Source organism: Schistocerca nitens, chromosome 8 (genome assembly GCF_023898315.1).
Source record: "Schistocerca nitens isolate TAMUIC-IGC-003100 chromosome 8, iqSchNite1.1, whole genome shotgun sequence".
Classification (NCBI taxonomy): Eukaryota; Metazoa; Arthropoda; class Insecta; order Orthoptera; family Acrididae; genus Schistocerca; species Schistocerca nitens.
The window spans coordinates 131884226-131903290 of record NC_064621.1 but is presented as its reverse complement, the minus strand read 5'-3'; the positions used below and the strand labels follow the sequence as shown (position 1 = coordinate 131903290).

At 46.1% G+C, this 19065-nt stretch overlaps 1 protein-coding gene across 1 annotated transcript in view; it reads right to left on the bottom strand.

Annotated features, from left to right (window-relative positions):
• LOC126198968 (semaphorin-2A-like) overlaps positions 1 to 19065 on the bottom strand; it is a 747394-nt gene that overhangs the window by 35255 nt on the left and 693074 nt on the right. The window contains exons 7-8 of the mRNA XM_049935625.1: positions 17350 to 17580; positions 8314 to 8550 (exon numbers count right to left, since the gene is read on the bottom strand). Coding sequence (XP_049791582.1) covers positions 8314 to 8550; positions 17350 to 17580 — 468 coding nt within the window. The remainder of the gene's footprint in view (positions 1 to 8313; positions 8551 to 17349; positions 17581 to 19065) is intronic.

Genomic DNA, 19065 nt, shown 5'->3' with positions numbered 1-19065 from the left:
TATACTCCGCGAGCCACCTTACGGTGTGTGGCGGAGGGTACTTATTGTACCACTATCTGATCCCCCCTTCCCTGTTCCATTCACGAATTGTGCGTGGGAAGAACGACTGCTTGTAAGTCTCCGTATTTGCTCTAATTTCTCGGATCTTTTCGTTGTGATCATTACGCGAGATATATGTGGGCGGTAGTAATATGTTGCCCATCTCTTCCCGGAATGTGCTCTCTCGTAATTTCGATAATAAACCTCTCCGTATTGCGTAACGCCTTTCTTGAAGTGTCCGCCACTGGAGCTTGTTCAGCATCTCCGTAACGCTCTCGCGCTGACTAAATGTCCCCATGACGAATCGCGCTGCTTTTCGCTGGATCATGTCTATCTCTTCTATTAATCCAACCTGGTAAGGGTCCCATACTGATGAGCAATACTCAAGAATCGGACGAACAAGCGTTTTGTAAGCTACTACTTTCGTCGATGAGTCACATTTTCTTAGAATTCTTCCTATGAATCTCAACCTGGCGCCTGCTTTTCCCACTATTTGTTTTATGTGATCATTCCACTTCAGATCGCTCCGGATAGTAACTCCTAAGTATTTTACGGTCGTTACCGCTTCCAATGATTTACCACCTATGGCATAATCGTACTGGAATGGATTTCTGCCCCTATGTATGCGCATTATATTACATTTATCTACGTTTAGGGAAAGCTGCCAGCTGTCGCACCATTCATTAATCCTCTGCAGGTCTTCCTGGAGTACGTACGAGTCTTCTGATGTTGCTACTTTCTTGTAGACAACCGTGTCATCTGCAAATAGCCTCACGGAGCTACCGATGTTGTCATCTAAGTCATTTATGTATATTGTAAACAATAAAGGTCCTATCACGCTTCCTTGCGGTACTCCCGAAATTACCTCTACATCTGCAGATTTTGAACCGTTAAGAATGACATGTTGTGTTCTTTCTTCTAGGAAATCCTGAATCCAATCACAAACCTGGTCCGATATTCCGTAAGCTCGTATTTTTTTCACTAAACGTAAGTGCGGAACCGTATCAAATGCCTTCCTGAAGTCCAGGAATACGGCATCAATCTGCTCGCCAGTGTCTACGGCACTGTGAATTTCTCATTATAGTTTTAGAGTGTTGTGTGAAGTCCCATTAACAATTGTTCTAGTATTATTCAATTTGTTCTTCGTCTGAGCTCACTATAGTCTTCCAAATTTGTCGACATGATTTGCCACAGAGGATCATCGTATGAGTTGCCGTCCGCCATCTCTCAAAGATGTGCCGATGGAGCGCCTGCTGACGTCAGCAGAAGTTTCGTATTCCTACCAGTGTCTAAATCTACAAAGCTCGTAACATTTCGCTAAGAAACAGTATATGCGAAAGATTAAAGCAACAAGATAAATTCCTCTGAATTTGTGTTACGTGTTAGAAACACTTCGTTTACGCCATTTGCTTGGTAGAAGAAGGTATTCGTTATTATAACCCTAGTCATATACCGTGTGAACGCGCATTTCTAAAGGCTCAAAACAACCTCAGCGGCTACGTTTGATGTAAGAAAACCAGGTGGGGCTATAACCTGTGTAGGTCCTGTTGCACAGCGATTCTGGGTCCACTCTTATCACCTGCACCTCTTTCAGCTTTCATCAGAACACCTGCTGTGTGTGTGGTGGGCAGCGCCCGCAGTGTTTGATGATACAGTGCGCACACAGGCTCCTGCGTCCACTGCAAGCTTTATTTGGGGACGTGGCGGTGAGAGACACGCTCGATGGGGAACACTGCACAATATACAAACACGCTCACCGGCAAAATGTTGCTGGCCGTTTTCGTCGAAAGGAGGCAAGTGTGGTCTTTATGAATTTCATACAGCTACATATAAGGTCGTCGTAATTACATTACAGTAATGTTGGCTGGCGCTAGCGTTTGCTACTCAGACGGAGTGGTCCAGGGCTAAGACTTATCGGTGGCGTCAGTTTACCCCTTTGAGACATGGATTTTTTTCTCGAGGAAGTAAAGTTTTTACTTATATGGTAATCCTCTCAGGTGATTTTCTTATGATTTTAGATGCAAGATTTATAAAAAAAAATGTTTTCAAAACATACTTCGTATACTTGGCTTCAGTTTATGATCTAAAATAACTAATTACAAAATATTCTCTATTGTAATAAGGGGTAAAAATTATGATTCAAAATTAACACGCGAATTAAAAATAACAATGTTCAGTTATGTAGCGGAATACAGCGAAACAACCACAATCGTGTATTCTGGAGGTCACGACCTGCTCCACATTGGCAAGAGCTGCTGCACACTGCTATACTGACTTGCTGACAATATCACGGTGAGGCTCAACAGATGGCAGCACTTTCGCATGATGAAAAGGCTGAACACTCACGCCGGCCGCGGTGGTCTCGCGGTTCTAGGCGCGCAGTCCGGAACCGTGCGACTGCTACGGTCGCAGGTTCGAATCCTGCCTCGGGCATGGATGTGTGTGATGTCCTTAGGTTAGTTAGGTTTAAGTAGTTCTAAGTTCTAGGGGACTTATGACCACAGCAGTTGAGTCCCATAGTGCTCAGAGCCATTTGAACCATTTTTTGAACACTCACAAATGTGTACCCCAGGTACTCACAAATGTGTACCTCAGGTTCCTTTTGGGAAAAAATACTTCGTTGCAGCCAAGACACAATATAACTTATTGTATACAATTTAACTACAGAGTCTGAATGGGCTAAAAAACCTGAGATAGGTCAGAGACAGAAACTTTCATGCTTGATTTTATTCAAATTGCCTTTTTTTTAAATTATTTATTTCTTGTCGCTCGCATGGAAGTGTTTCATAACAGAAAGTGTTAATTCATGGGGTGAAAGGACACAGTATCGTGAGCGTAAAGCATGAAGCAATGTTGGAGAAATGTAAGGGTACAAACTCTGATAGAACCGCTTTGAACGACGTAACACGTATGGATAGGTAATCATAAACCAGGATTAGTTACAGAGTTCAGTGAGACTTCCCGTCAGATTAAAACTGTGTGTCAGATCGAGGCTCGAACTCGCGGACGTTTGCCTTTTGCAGGCAAGTGCTCTACCGACTGAGCTACCCAAGCACGAGCCACGACCCGTCCCCACAGCTTTAATTCCTCGTCTCCTCCCTTCCAAACTTGCCCGCGAAAGGCAAAGGTCCTGAGTTCGTGTCTCGGTCCGGCAAACAGCTTTAATCTGCGAGAAAGTTTCATATCAGCGCACAGTCAGCTACAAGGAGAAAATTTCATTCGAATTCATAGAGATTGGAACTTTGATCTGTAGACAGGAAACCGTTGAAATGAAACGTATGAAGCGCAAATCGCAATTGCTCCTTACTTGATAGTTAAATGTAACTACCGGTTTGTAATTAAAATAAATACAATTAATTGTTAGTTTACGCAACGAAAGGTGAATGGACGTATGGGGAACAACTTCTATCAGCTGAATTACACTGAACGAAGTGAAACTGACGTTATCGAGAGTAACCGAATCAATGAAATGCAGTTACGCGAAAGTATATCAGTAAGATCTGTTCATAAATGCTGAACCGGAAGTGTATATAAAAGTACTGTGACATTTGGTTTCATTCATTTTACTCAATTTTATTCAGTTGGTACATATTCCCGTGCCAGGGATACTCTGCCACATCCGTTCCTCCAGTGGATCTATTCCCATGCACTTTGTAAGTAACAGCAGGAAACATCAGTGACCATGAAAAACGTACTCAGAATATGTCATTGTTAAATCCAGTGGACGAAATATGCAAGACGATTATTCCTTCATCCAGACCCACAATTATATAAAACTTAAGGAAAGGTATAACTGCCGTTTGACGGTGTGATATGCTTTATTACATGGTCTACATTTCAGCTTTCTGTGGAAAAAATGAATATACGACAAAAGTACAAATAGCAGAAAAGCAGATATGATTAATGCATAGATTCCATGATTTGTTTTCTTATTACTTATACGTGGTGTTTCGTATGTAAAGGTGAGAACATTTTTGTGGTATGTTAACTGGCTGGCGATTTTCACGATTTATTGACAGGATAAGAATATTAAATAAAAAGGATGACCAGGTCACAGGTTTACTCTTCGTTTCACTTTGTCGAAGCAGCAGCCAACATAAACATAAGTGAAATTATCGTGAAATATCATCACAGAGACATCACAGTCTGCACCATGTAATGTATGGTATGTGAAAGAACTAACTTCTGGAACTGTTCATTTAAAACGCTGTTTACCTTATCTTTGCATCAGATACAAGACGTCAGAATTTACATTATATGACATGGAGAACCAACTTCATAGTGTGCACGTAAAGATCTCGACATATACCATCGTAATTTAAGAGATATAGAAGTTGAACTTTGTGAAACCATAAAATATTTGATACATGGTTCGTTATAAAAATAAATAGTTATAAACATCTCAAGGATTACAATCATCGTACATAAGGGCATGTTTGATACATGGTCCATAATATGAAAAAATGGTTTTAAACATCGTTAAAAGATAAAGTCCCTTTTACACTGTATGTGTGAGCGTGTGCGTGTGTGTTCGCGCGGGCGTGCGTGGTGTGTGTGTGGCTAGTTAAGTGTAACTTCCGGTTTGTGACTAAAATAAGTACAATTAATAGTTAGTTTACCCACCGAAAGGTGAGTGAATCTATGGGAATCAAATGAAGCTAAAGGTATCGAGAGGAACTGAATCACTGAAATGCAGTTACGCGAAAGATTCGTTCAGAAATGCTGACGAGGAATGTAATAAACGTGCCATGGGACTGATTACATTTCACTCAGTTATATTCAATTAGTACATATTCTGTGACAGCGGTCCTCTGCCAAATGTGAACCTCAAGTGGAACGATTCCCACATAGTTAATAATAGCAAGAAACATCAGTGACCATGAAAATTTGAATCAGGCCTGGATACGTACTCAGATAGTGTAACTGTTAAAGCCACTGCACGACATATGGAGATCTAGGTCCCAATACCAATCTTGGTTTTGCCATATTCAATAGATGAATTTATGTTGCAAACCAAGCCACGGACATAGATTCCGTGGAAGTCGTTATTGAAATGCCCATAGCCACTATAGTGGTCTGGGGGCGAGGGAACACGTGGAGCTGGAATATGTCGTTGGGCTGCCGCAAAGCTGAAATCTGTACAAAACCAATCTGGATGGATCAGAGGTATAGAGAAACAGAAGATATTGAAGGACCTAAACGTACCTCATTCCACACAGGAGTGCTTCCTGAAACAAACGTACTTGGCGAGTGTGTTTGTTCAGAGAGAAAAAGAGGTTGCCACGGAGTTACAAAAAGGGGTTTCTTACTATATAATTCGCTTTGTGAGGTTAAGAACCCAGGCTGGGCAGTCGGGCGGACATCGCCATAGAAAAGTATGTTGGTCGGCAGGTGAGATACACAGGTGCATCTAGTGTGAGATACTCCACTTTGAGGCTTCATAAGTTACAACTGCTTGCTACACTAGTATCTGCTGAGAGATTGTGTGAGACTTTTTTCTGCTGTCACTGCAACTACAGTTAGGTCGGCGTACAAAGATCCCCGACAGTTGTTGTCGGCTAGGCACGACAGTTTCACACGCCAAACACGGAACTCGATTTTGCAAATGTCTCTATGGCAACGCTTCGTTGTTGTCACTGTTATACACACGACTACTGTTTTCGCTTCTGGCCGTTAGACGTATGCAGCTGACACCTGGCACCAGCGCTGCTAACGGTTAGGGATTTCCTTACTACTTCGATTCGACTGTCGCTCCAGGGTTGCAGTCCAGCGCGGGGCACAAATACGCAGTAGCCACCACCCAGAAATTGTGCCCACAGCCACACGCTGCCAGGAGTCTCGCATCAACTCACTACCGTGCGCTGTCTGGTAAATAAAAGGCTGAAGTCATAATACGTGTGTCGTTTGTCTCAGAGTAATAGTTAAAATCCAGGATAAACGATCCTGAACTCTTCATTTATACGAGGGGAAAATAATTATTACCTTATTTTAATCGCGGTAATGCAAAAATATTGTTTCTGAATTCTGTTTCGTAGAGTATAATTGAAATAAATTACTCATCGAGTAAAACATAACACTTTACAGTATTAAAATGATTGTCATATAAGCTATTTACGTTTCTACGGTCTGTAAATAGAATCTCGCTATTTACTGCTGACTGAAAATAACTGACTAAAGTTCATTAAACTATAATTATTAAATGTAATTAAAACTGTCTGAAATTCCCACCAGGGGGTTTGGAATAAACGCATATGCAAAAACATAACCACGTCAAACACTAACGGACGAGCTGTTCACCGTTTATCAGTGCGTTAGTTGATGGTACGACATGTGTCGAAGCTTCGCGGAATAACTGCACAGCATTAGAAGGCCCTGTACAGGAAACTGTAGGGAATGACTCTGAATGGAATATACACTACTGGCCATTAAAATTGCTACACCACGAAGAAGACGTGCTACAGACGCGAAATTTAACCGACAAGAAGAAGATGCTGTGATATGCAAATGATTAGCTTTTCAGAACATTCACACAAGGTTGGTGCCGGTGGCGACACCTACAACGTGCTGACATGAGGAAAGTTTCCAACCGATTTCTCATACACGAACAGCAGTTGACCGGCATTGCCTGGTGAAACGTTGTTGTTCAAATGGTTCAAATGGCTCTGAGCACTATGGGACTTAACATCTGTGGTCATCAGTCCCCTAAAACTTAGAACTACTTAAATCTAACTAACCTAAGGACATCACACACATCCATGCCCGAGGCAGGATTCGAACCTGCGAACGTAGCAGTCGCGCGGTTCCGGACTGAGCGCCTAGGACCGCTAGACCACCGGGGCCGGCAAACGTTGTTGTGATGCCTCGTGTAAGGAGGAGAAATGCGTACCATCACGTTTCCCACTTTGATAAAGGTCGGATTGTAGCCTATGGCGATTTCAGTTTATCGTATCGAGACATTGCTGCTAGCGCTGGTCGAGGCCCAATGACTGTTGGCAGAATATGGAATCGGTGGTTTCAGGAGGGTAATACGGAACGCCGTGCTGGATCCCAACGGCCTCGTATCACTAGCAGTCGAGATGACAGGCATCTTATCCGCATGGCTGTAACGGATCATGCAGCCACGTCTCGATCCCTGATTCAACAGATGGGGACGTTTGCAAGACAACAACCATATTCACGAACAGTTGGACGACGTTTGCAGCAGCATGGACTATCAGCTCGGAGACAATGGCCGCGGTTACCATTGACGCTGCATCACAGACAGGAGTGCATGCGATGGTGTACTCAACGACGAACCTGGGTGCACGAATGGCAAAACGTCATTTTTTCGGATGAATCCAGGTTCTGTTTACAGCATCATAATGTTCGCATCCGTGTTTGGCGACATCGCGGTGAACGCACATTGGAAGCGTGTATTCGTCATCGCCATACTGGCGTATCACCAGGCGTGATGGTATGGGGTGCCATTGGTTACAAGTCTCGGTCTCCTCTTGTTCGCATTGACGGAACTTTGAACAGTGGACGTTACATTTCAGATGTGTTACGACCCGTGGCTGTACCCTTCATTCGATCACTGCGAAACTCTACATTTCAGCAGGATAATACACGACCGCATGTTGCAGGTCCTGTACGGGCCTTTATGGATACAGAAAATCTTCGACTGCTGCCCTGGTCAATGGTGGCCGAGCAACTGGCTCGTCACAATACGCCAGTCACTACTATTGATGAACTGTGGTATCGTGTTGAAGCTGCATGGGCAGCTGTACCTGTACACGCCATCCATGCTCCGTTTGTCTCAATGTCCAGGCATACTAATGCTGTTATTACGGCCAGAGGTGGTTGTTCTGGGTACTGATTTCTCTGGATCTATGCATCCAAATCGCGTGAAAATGTAATCACATGTCAGTTCTAGTATAATATATTTGTCCAATGAATACCCGTTAATATGTGCATTTCTTCTTGGTGTAGCAATTTTAATGGCCAATAGTGTAAATAAGAGTGAAGACAGGTGTAACTGCTACTCTAGGATCAAGAGGCTGGCTCCAGGCAGGACGTTTATGGCAGGCCTCGTCAAACCAGTTAGAAGGTTGATAACCCGAAAAAAATTCCTGGGTGTATGTAAGTGATACCGTGGATCGAAACAGTGGCATTCATTTCGCGATATCGTTGCCTACTACACTTCTAATTTCGTTGCATGTCAAACAAGAATAATATATAAAATGAGAGACAAAATTGTGACAGGAAGTTTCGAGCCGGCGCGGCGTCCTTCCTTACCGGGCAGCGTTTCCGTGTCGTTGACGCACTCTCCGGGCCTCGGCTCGGGCACCTTGCTGGAGAGGACGGGCAGCCAGGCGGAGCTGCTGGTCGCCTGCTCCTTGAAGCGGCCGCGGAACGCCTGCTGCACATCCTGCAGCGTGTACGAGCAGATGGCCGAGCCCACCAGGCCGGTGCCCGAAGTCGTGAAGACGGCGTAGAAGCGGTCCGGGTCGTCCGGACTGCGGTACACGTCCTCTGTGAACAGACAGACGCGCACGCGGAAGTCCACTAGCTGCTCGTAGACACGACTGTCGGGCACAAGGCCTAAACACTAAACACTGGAGATGCAAGGAGTCAATTTCGTGCAGAAATGCACTAAAATCTACTGAAACACAGTGCGCTCCAACCAACTTACCGAATATACCTTAAATTCTACACTCCTGGAAATGGAAAAAAGAACACATTGACACCGGTGTATCAGACCCACCATACTTGCTTCGGACACTGCGAGAGGGCTGTACAAGCAATGATCACACGCACGGCACAGCGGACACACCAGGAACCGCGGTGTTGGCCGTCGAATGGCGCTAGCTGCGCAGCATTTGTGCACCGCCGCCGTCAGTGTCAGCCAGTTTGCCGTGGCATACGGAGCTCCATCGCAGTCTTTAACACTGGTAGCATGCCGCGACAGCGTGGACGTGGACCGTATGTGCAGTTGACGGACTTTGAGCGAGGGCGTATAGTGGGCATGCGGGAGGCCGGGTGGACGTACCGCCGAATTGCTCAACACGTGGGGCGTGAGGTCTCCACAGTACATCGATGTTGTCGCCAGTGGTCGGCGGAAGGTGCACGTGCCCGTCGACCTGGGACCGGACCGCAGCGACGCACGGATGCACGCCAAGACCGTAGGATCCTACGCAGTGCCGTAGGGGACCGCACCGCCACTTCCCAGCAAATTAGGGACACTCTTGCTCCTGGGGTATCGGCGAGGACCATTCGCAACCGTCTCCATGAAGCTGGGCTACGGTCCCGCACACCGTTAGGCCGTCTTCCGCTCACGCCCCAACATCGTGCAGCCCGCCTCCAGTGGTGTCGCGACAGGCGTGAATGGAGGGACGAATGGAGACGTGTCGTCTTCAGCGATGAGAGTCGCTTCTGCCTTGGTGCCAATGATGGTCGTATGCGTGTTTGGCGCCGCAGGTGAGCGCCACAATCAGGACTGCATACGACCGAGGCACACAGGGCCAACACCCGGCATCATGGTGTGGGGAGCGATCTCCTACACTGGCCGTACACCACTGGTGATCGTCGAGGGGACACTGAATAGTGCACGGTACATCCAAACCGTCATCGAACCCATCGTTCTACCATTCCTAGACCGGCAAGGGAACTTGCTGTTCCAACAGGACAATGCACGTCCGCATGTATCCCGTGCCACCCAACGTGCTCTAGAAGGTGTAAGTCAACTACCCTGGCCAGCAAGATCTCCGGATCTGTCCCCCATTGAGCATGTTTGGGACTGGATGAAGCGTCGTCTCACGCGGTCTGCACGTCCAGCACGAACGCTGGTCCAACTGAGGCGCCAGGTGGAAATGGCATGGCAAGCCGTTCCACAGGACTACATCCAGCATCTCTACGATCGTCTCCATGGGAGAATAGCAGCCTGCATTGCTGCGAAAGGTGGATATACACTGTACTAGTGCCGACATTGTGCATGCTCTGTTGCCTGTGTCTATGTGCCTGTGGTTCTGTCAGTGTGATCATGTGATGTATCTGACCCCAGGAATGTGTCAATAAAGTTTCCCCTTCCTGGGACAATGAATTCACGGTGTTCTTATTTCAATTTCCAGGATTGTATCATCTTTGCGTGCACTTTGTCGCTATAAGGCACCTTCCCAGACCGATAGTACATGGAAAACGAAAGCCAACATTTCTAAACAGTGAATACTCATAAACGAACAGCATGATCAAGAATCATAAGGCCGTTCATAGCGATCGATATAATGTGAGGCGTCGACACTGTATCCGAAATAAACATTCTATCGGCCATCGTCACAAAATTTCGTAAATGGTCAGTGTCTACATCTCCCATTACATGCACAGGTGCTGGACAAAAATACGGAAACACGGGCAGCGATGCTTACTCGAATATAAATGCAGATTCTAGCTAAGCTGAAGGTTTGGCTGTTGTATTTTATCACGAAAGGCAACTGTGCAATGTCATCAGTACCTTGCAAGTGTCATCCACGGTCAGAACACTGTTAATACGTATGAGTGCATTATGTCGGAGTTAAGTGAACTCTAATGTGGGTAAATTGTTGCTGCTCCTATGGCCGGTGCTTCCGCAACCAAGGGAGCCGAAGTATTCTGTGTTTCAAGAGGCATCACAGCGAGGATTTGTACCGCTTAATGTCTCTCCATATTACGATCTGTAATAAACTGTGCAGCGGTGACTGGGATAAAATTGATAGACTACTGCATGATACCATGGGGAAGCGTATGTTGACAACGTCTAGTAGACAGAAGAAGAAGTTCGATAATTTGCTACCTAATCAGTTCGGCATTTAGACGTTTCCCAGACCGTTATCAATTTGTCCAAACGTTCGTTATCTGACGATGAGACATCTGTGCTTGCCAAGGGAGGAAACTTTGCTGTTAGTCCGCGTTTTGTGCCCACGGAAGAAATTATAGCCAGTGTAGAAGCAGGAATTCGCAGTGTGGATTCTGTAACAGCTGAAGAAATCCGTATAGAAACAGTGAGAATATTAGCCAATGCAAAACCGCCGAAAAGTAATATAACTGTGGGTGAGAGAAGAGCTTTAAAACTCCTGAATGACGACGATAGTATTTTCGTTCTCCCAGCTGACAAAGGAAGCGCAACGGTGGTTATGGATGTGGCCGACTATCAGAGTAAAATTACTGATCTACTGGATCCGCATGCATATAGGAAGCTGAATAAGGACCCCACTAACAACGTTCTCAGAACTGTGTCGCCGTTAATAAAAAAAGTCCTCCATTGAAGAAAGTGTACAGAAAGGTCTCTGCAATTCGGTTGCGCTACCACCGAGGCTTTATGGATTGCCCAAAATTCATAAAGAAAATGTGCCGTTAAGACCGATACTAAGTGCCATTGCTTCGCCCACCTACTCGTTAGCCAAGTTTTTTGACTACGCGCGACTGCTACGGTCGCAGGTTCGAATCCTGCCTCGGGCATGGATGTGTGTGATGTCCTTAGGTTAGTTAGGTTTAAGTAGTTCTAAGTTCTGGGGGACTGATGACCACAGCAGTTGAGTCCCATAGTGCTCAGAGCCATTTGAACCTTTTTTTTTTTTTTGACTACGCTGTTAAAACCACATGTGGGCCGTTCGGACTCTTATATAAAGAATTCGACACATTTCATCAGCAGATTGAATGGCATAGTGGTCCAGCCGGAGGACATATTGGTCAGCTTCGATGTGGTATCGCTGTTTACCATGGTTCCACTTAATGATGTATTGGAACAGCTGGATCGAATTTTTCCTGCCGACATTTCAGAACTGTTTAAGTGTTGTTTGACGACCACATATTTCAAGTGGAATGAACAGTTTTATGAGCAAACGGATGGCGTGGCTATGGGAAGCCCCATAAGTCCCGTAACTGCAAACTTCTTTATGGAGAAATTCGAAGGACAGGCCTTAGGTACTGCCAGCAAAAAAACCAAATGTATGGTTCCGATACGTGGATGACACGTATGTGCTGTGGACACATGGTAGGGAGGAACTAAGCCGGTTCTACGAACATCTGAACAGTATAAACAAGAGAATTCAGTTTACAATGGAGGAGGAGGTAGACGGCAAATTACATTTCCTAGATGTGCTTGTTTTTAGAAACGAAAATGGTAGTTTGGGCCACTCAGTACACAGCAAATCCACGCACACGGACCGTTATTTGCACCGGGATTCGAACCACCACCCACAACAGAAGCGGGGTGTTATCAAGACGTTAGCGGACGGAACTAGAAACATTTGTGAACCTGAGTTGCTCGACGCTGAGATGGAACATCTCCACAATGCACTAATGAAGAACGGATATTCGTCCGCCGAAATAAAACATGCGTTGAGGCAGCCACGCAGAAATCATACTGACGTACAGGCTACTGCAAAATCTAAGGTTTTCCTGCCGTTTGTTAAAAATGTAACGGAAAGAATAGGGAGGATCTTGACGAAGCGGAATATTGCCGTAATTTACAAGCCCACCAGGAAGATACAGGAATACCTTAAGCCTGTCAAGGACGCTCACAAACCATTGGAAAAAGCTCGAGTGTATAGGATCCCATGCAGCTGTGGTGATGTTTACGTGGGTACCACTAAAAGAACGGTTTCTAAGCGTTTGGAAGAGCACAAGGGAAATTGTAGAAGAGGAGAAACGGAACGATCAGCTGTTGCGGAGCATGCCTTCCACCCAGGGAACCACAATATTCGTTTCGAGGAGACGCAAGTACTAGCGGCCACAAGCGGATATTACGAAAGGCTCTACAGGGAGGCAATCGAAATCGCTAAACACCCAAATAATTTCAACCGAAAGGAGAAGGGCGTGAAATTAAACGGTATATGGATGCCGGTGTTAAAGAAGAGGTGTACCACCCATCCACTACTGGGTGATGGCGACGGCGACGGACAGCGGCCAATTGCACTGACGTTTTCAAAACACGTGACGTCACGCCGTGGCGTGGGAGCGCGCGGACACGGAATTTAGCGGCAGTCAGTAGCGAGCCAGTGGGTGTGTTGGACCTTCCATCGAGCTGCGGACCCCCTTGAAGATGTCTCCCGCAGTCGGAGACGAAACGTTGGGAATCGACACAGAATTCATCAACCGACCACGGCATAACAGCCCGGATAATTATAATGGACATGATATTTCCGGCCGTGAAAGTCTACATTTTAATTCAAGTACTGCTCGGCCGGCTGCGGTGGCCGAGCGGTTCTAGGCGCCCAGTTCGGAACCACACGACTGCTACGGTCGCAGGTTCGAATCCTGCCTCGGGCATGGTTGTGTATGATGTCCTTAGGTTAGTTAGGTTTAAGTAGTACTAAGTTCTAGGGGGCTGATGACCACAGATGTTAAGTCCCATAGTGCTCAGAGCCATTTGAACCAAGTACTGATTCTTGCCCCTGACACGACCGATGACGTAATGCTATTTTGTTTACATTTCTATGGCAACAGCTCAGTGTTTCCGTAGTTCTGGGCGACTATGGTTTTCATTCCGTGTTGCGCAGAGGTTGGTTCGAAAGATTTGCTTGTATGTATTGCACAGGTGAGTTTCTCGACGAGTATCAGAAATATAGCTCCTTGCAACCCAGCGAAGACGGTGTTTGGAAAAGAAACTTCTCTGAAAGGTCAAGAGGTAGACTTTATGTACTGTTTACGTGTTTACTTTGAAAGTGAAATATACACGGGTGTCGTGAAACTTCCTGGCAGATTAAAACTGTGTGCCGGACCGAGAGCCCTCCGTGGTGGCCGAGCGGTTCTAGGCGCTTGTCCGGAACCGCGCGACTGCTACGATCTCAGGTTCGAATCCTGCCTCGGGCATGGATGTGTTTGATGTCCTTAGGTTAGTTAAGTTTAAGTAGTTCTAAGTTCTAGGGGACTGATGACCTCAGATGTTAAGTCCCATAGCGCTCAGAGCCATTTGAACCATTTTTGAACCGGACCGAGATTCGAACTCGGGACCTTTGCCTTTCTCGGGCAAGTGCTCTACCATCTGCGCTACCCAAGCACGACTCACGCCCCGTCCTCACAGCTTTACTTATGCCAGTACCTCGTCTCCTACTTTCCAGACTTTACAGAAGCTCTCCTGCGAAACTTGCAGAACTAGCACTCCTGAAAGAAAGGATATGGCGGAGACATGGCTTAGCCACAGCCTGGGGGGATGTTTCCAGAATTCAGTACACGGGTGTCCTTTAACAGCAGATCATCTACAAACTGGCGGAAGTGTAGAATATCTTTTCAACAACACAGAAGGGAATGACAAATGAGAAAGAAACTGCAGATTCAACTCGGAAGTTCTAGGGAAGAAAGGTATTACTGGAACTTGCGTACATTGCGGTGTGGATTGTTTGTTTTGAGAAGTGCTAGCTGTGAATCTGGAGGGCATAATGTGGACTGATGAAACATGGCTATAAACGATACATGTGACTGAATGGTGAGTCTGCCAACAGCGAAGGAAGGGCCATCTTCTATTATTCATACTGGATCTATGAAAGATTTACGGCAGTGATATACTAAAAAATCCTGCCTCCGTAGCTGAGGGGTCAGCGCGCTGACTGCAATGTGGAGGGACCGGGCTCGATTGCCGGTACTGCCGGGGACTTTTCCTTGGTGGGAGGATTGTTAATGGGTACTCTCAATTTCGTGACGGCTGCTGAGGAGCTGGTCAGCCCTTTAGTAGTGATTCCAAGGTCAAGAACGCCGACAACGACCGGGACAGTGGTGTGTTGGCCACATGCCCCTCCCTACCGAATCCGATGTCGGTAATGGGAGATGATGACACGCTGGTCAGAGGGGCCAGAACGGAACTTAACCACCTACTATACCAAAAAACTGGAATGATGGGTAACTGATTTACAAATAGGTTGATCAGTCGGTGCCTAGCAAATTTCGGTTCGAGGTACTTGATTTATTTATTTACTTTTTTAATCAACGGACAATGTGCTGTGCCATTCCGGACAGTTAAACGCACCAACTGCAAGGAAACATGACATTGTGTTCGGGTTGAAGGGCTATGCGAAAAGCGGAAATTTTAGCCTTAGTGAAAAGATATAAACCACAGAAAACGTAGTACGTACCTGCTCGTTCGCACAGATATATGGGCACTAAATTCCTCTCGCAGCACTACTACTCACTGACATTAAATTTGTCTGGTCCGCCAAGTGAAATAAAACGTTCTTGTTCTCAGACATGAAGAAAATGGGTCATAAGGCTTTTACTCGAAAAACTCCAGAGAAATGGAAGACCATCGTCACCCAACTGCGGAATGGCGTAAATAACCGAACGACGAGGAGGTCCTATCCGCATACGAAATACAAAACACAAGAGACGATGAGAGCAGCGAAGTGGTGTGTATGCGCCACTCATCTGTATCAAATGGGCGCCCGTAAGCGTGACCGGAATGCAGAAAGGATCTGTTGTGTCTGGAATTAACTATGACCACACCGTGAATGACGTTGCCCGATTTTTTGTAATCAACGCGGACGTCCATCGTGTCTACAACGAATGATGTACCACTCGACGCTATGTAACACGAATCAATCTGATTCAAACCCGACAGGAATTTCCTCCGCCAGAGAATATGCCGCTGTCAGAGAACGGAAGTCAGTCGGAACAGTTTTCGATCGAATACTGCCTAGGGTACAGTATGCAACGGACATTCGGAGTGGGGTACTTCGCAAATACACAATTTCTCAAAGGAGCAGATGAAACGGCCTGTCTTCACGGGGTCAAACAACAAAGACTCTGCACAGTAGCTGACTGGAGGCCCGTAGTGTGGTCCAACAGGTTGCGATTTAACTTCCTTGTAGAAGACGTAACATATCGTCTGCACCTTCGTGTGCACCTACGGTCGAAAAAGGCGTTTAACTCGCAATGCGAGGACGGTGTAATTCAGGTCGAAGGTTATCCTGTAATGTTTCTCGTACTGTGACTTAGGCTCACTGATTCCGGTTGCTGTGAACATTGAACATGATACTTATTTCACTATTTTCAGTGACCAAGCGTTGCCGTCTCTTCTACGCGTGCATTGTGCTATGGATACACCAGTTCTTTTATACAACTGCGGTGTACAGTGCTGCTGCATGCATACTTTCCTCGTTCGATGAATGCTCAGAGATACTATCAGTCTTCGAGACGCTCGCTCAACCATTCTATGACAATCAGGTAGAAAGTTTCTGGGTCTGTTTATTAAGTGGGTGAACCGTAGTAATCAACACCTGCACAATGTGGTATCAGTGCCAGACCTAATCATCAGCGAACTGCTTCGTCTGGACGAGGCATACGTGAAGGAATTTGCGGGCTCTTTTTCGACGACAGAGGCAGTGTTAGGCGGTATTAGAGTGGTGTCTGTCCCGTCTGCTTTTATTCAGTAATACTGGCAGACACTTTGCAGTTGAAATCTGTCAAGAGCGCCGTGTTCTCTCGCCCGATGCAGTACACTACGCACCGGTGAGTCAACGATGCCTTTTGAAGAATTGCCATTGTCAGACAGGTGGGTCTCTTTCGAATACAGAAGCTTAACTACACAGATGACATCTCAAGAGGATATGATGAGGTGAAGAACCACTTGTTCGCATCGGAGATGCGTGTAAGAGATGGTACAGCTGCTTACCAAAATGCACGGTGACTGGCTGTGCGAAAAGTAATTCAGGCAACTAATGACAAAGAGAATCTCGCTGTCGCCGCACCGAGTGGTTTAAAAAATGGTTCAAATGGCTCTGAGCACTATGGGACTTAACTTCTGAGGTCATCAGTCCCCTAGAACTTAGAACTACTTAAACCTACCTAACCTAAGGACATCACACACATCCATGCCCCACACATCCATGCCCGAGGCAGGATTCGAACCTGCGACCGTAGCGGTCGCGCGGTTCCAGACTGTAGCGCCTAGAAACGCTCGGCCACTCCGGCCGGCCGCACCGAGTGGCCGCGCGGTTTGAGGCGCCATGTCACGGACTGCGCAGCCCTTCTCGCCGGAGGTTCGAGTCCTCCCTCAGGCATGTGTGTGTGCGTTGTTCTTAGCACAAGTTAGTTTGAGTAGTGTGTAACTCTAGGGACCAATGACCTCAGAAGTTTGGTCCCTTAGGAATTCTCACACATTTGAACATTTTTTGAATCTCATTGTCACTGCAAGGAAAGCCGGACCGAAACACAAGGCTGTGCTGTTGCAGTAAAGGTGGCCTGAGACTTTAATCTTTGCAAGGGACATTTTGGAGGGGACCCCGTGTTTTCTATCGGAAACGATCAACATTAATACACTAGTGGTAGAATACGGTCCTTGAGGAAGGGCAGACGGCTAGTACTCACGTATCTCGTCGAAGTAGAAGGGGAACTCGCCGGGCAGGGAGCAGTTGAGGCGCGCCTTGAGGAAGGTGGCCCAGTTCTGCGAGAGGATGTTCTTGCCGCCGGTGTCGCGCTTGCAGACGCGCGCCACGCGCGAGTACACGCTCTTGCCGCAGTTGATGTACTCCACGGCCGGCTCTCGGAAGAAGAACAGCACGTGCTCGCCCACGTCGAAGGAACCCACGAAGTTCGGCTCTGTAGGCAAAGGCCGTTGCACAAATGATGAACAAAACCACTCACCTCTACAAAAATCCGATTTTTTTCGCCAACACTAGAAGGGAATATCATTACAGCCAAATGTAAATGCATTGCAAAGCAGGAATATTACTAAAAAACGTGAATGTTATCTAAGGCTCACAGTATTCTTCAACAGGAACAGTAAAATAACACTGGCCCAGAAAATAAAGGGTGAATCAAAAAGAATCAACAGATTTGGCACGTCTATTTTTCTAAAACTAATAAACATATAAAATTAATTTTGTTTTTTGATGAACGGGAAAGTCAAAAACTCTTTTTTTCATACCTGTTCATAGGTGTTCAATACGCCCCCCTTCAGATGCACGGTATATGTCAATGTGGTATTCAAATTGTTCCCACACTGCAGCGAACATGTCTCGTAAAGCTTCCACAGCTGCTGTTATATCTCAGGTCATTCATTGTTGCTGGTAATGGAGGCACATAAACATAGTCTTTTATAAACCGTCCCGCAAGAAACAATCACATATATTCAGGTCCGGTGACCTCCAATGTTAGACTAAATCATTTGGTCCAGTGCGCGGTCAGTAATCCTGTGCTTTAAAAATTCCCGCACTTCCAGATGCCAGTGAGACGGTGCCCCATCCTGTTGGTCAATGAAGTCGTTCGAATCAGTCTCCGATTGTCGGGAAAGAAAGTTCTCAAGCATATCGAGATATGTGCTTCCTGTAACAGTGTTCTCGGCAAAGGAAAATGGACCATACACCTTTTCCTGTGAAACTGCATAAAACACATTAAATTTTGGAGACTACTTAATGTAGTTGTTCTGTACCCTATATTCTCACATTATGACAGTTCACCTTTCCATTGAAATGGAATGTTGCCTCGGTACTAAACACTAAGTGTAGAAGAAAACTGTCGTCCTCCACCTTGCCAAGAACAAAATTACAGAACTCCTCAAGTCGTTGTCTGTCAGCTTCACGAAGAGATGCAGTAGCTGAATTTTGTATGGTTTCATATGTAAACGTCGACGCAACACTCGCCAGACGGACATCGGGAGCATGTTGAACTATCGAGCTGCACAGCGAACGGATTTCTGTGGACTCCTTGTGAAACTATGACGGATGCGTTCGACGTCTGTGTCAGACTTTCGAGGATGGCCTGGAGATTTGTCTTTACAAAAACAACTTCTCTATCGGAATTGTTCATGTCTTCGCCTAATGCTATGTGCTGTAGGAGGACCCACACCTTACCTAGTGCGAAAGTCATGCTGAACACTTATTACTGATCCGCACTGCGCAAAACTAGAACACAGAACTCTTTCTGTTGTCCCGACACCATTTTTTCTAGAACTGTAGTGGGCGCACACTGCTGCTACCTAGCGGGAGCCATGTGAAACTCCAGGGTTTGCTCTTACCAATGTTTTTCAAGCACATATCTCAAATAACATAATCGTTCCGATTTTTCTTTAAGTCGGGTGATACT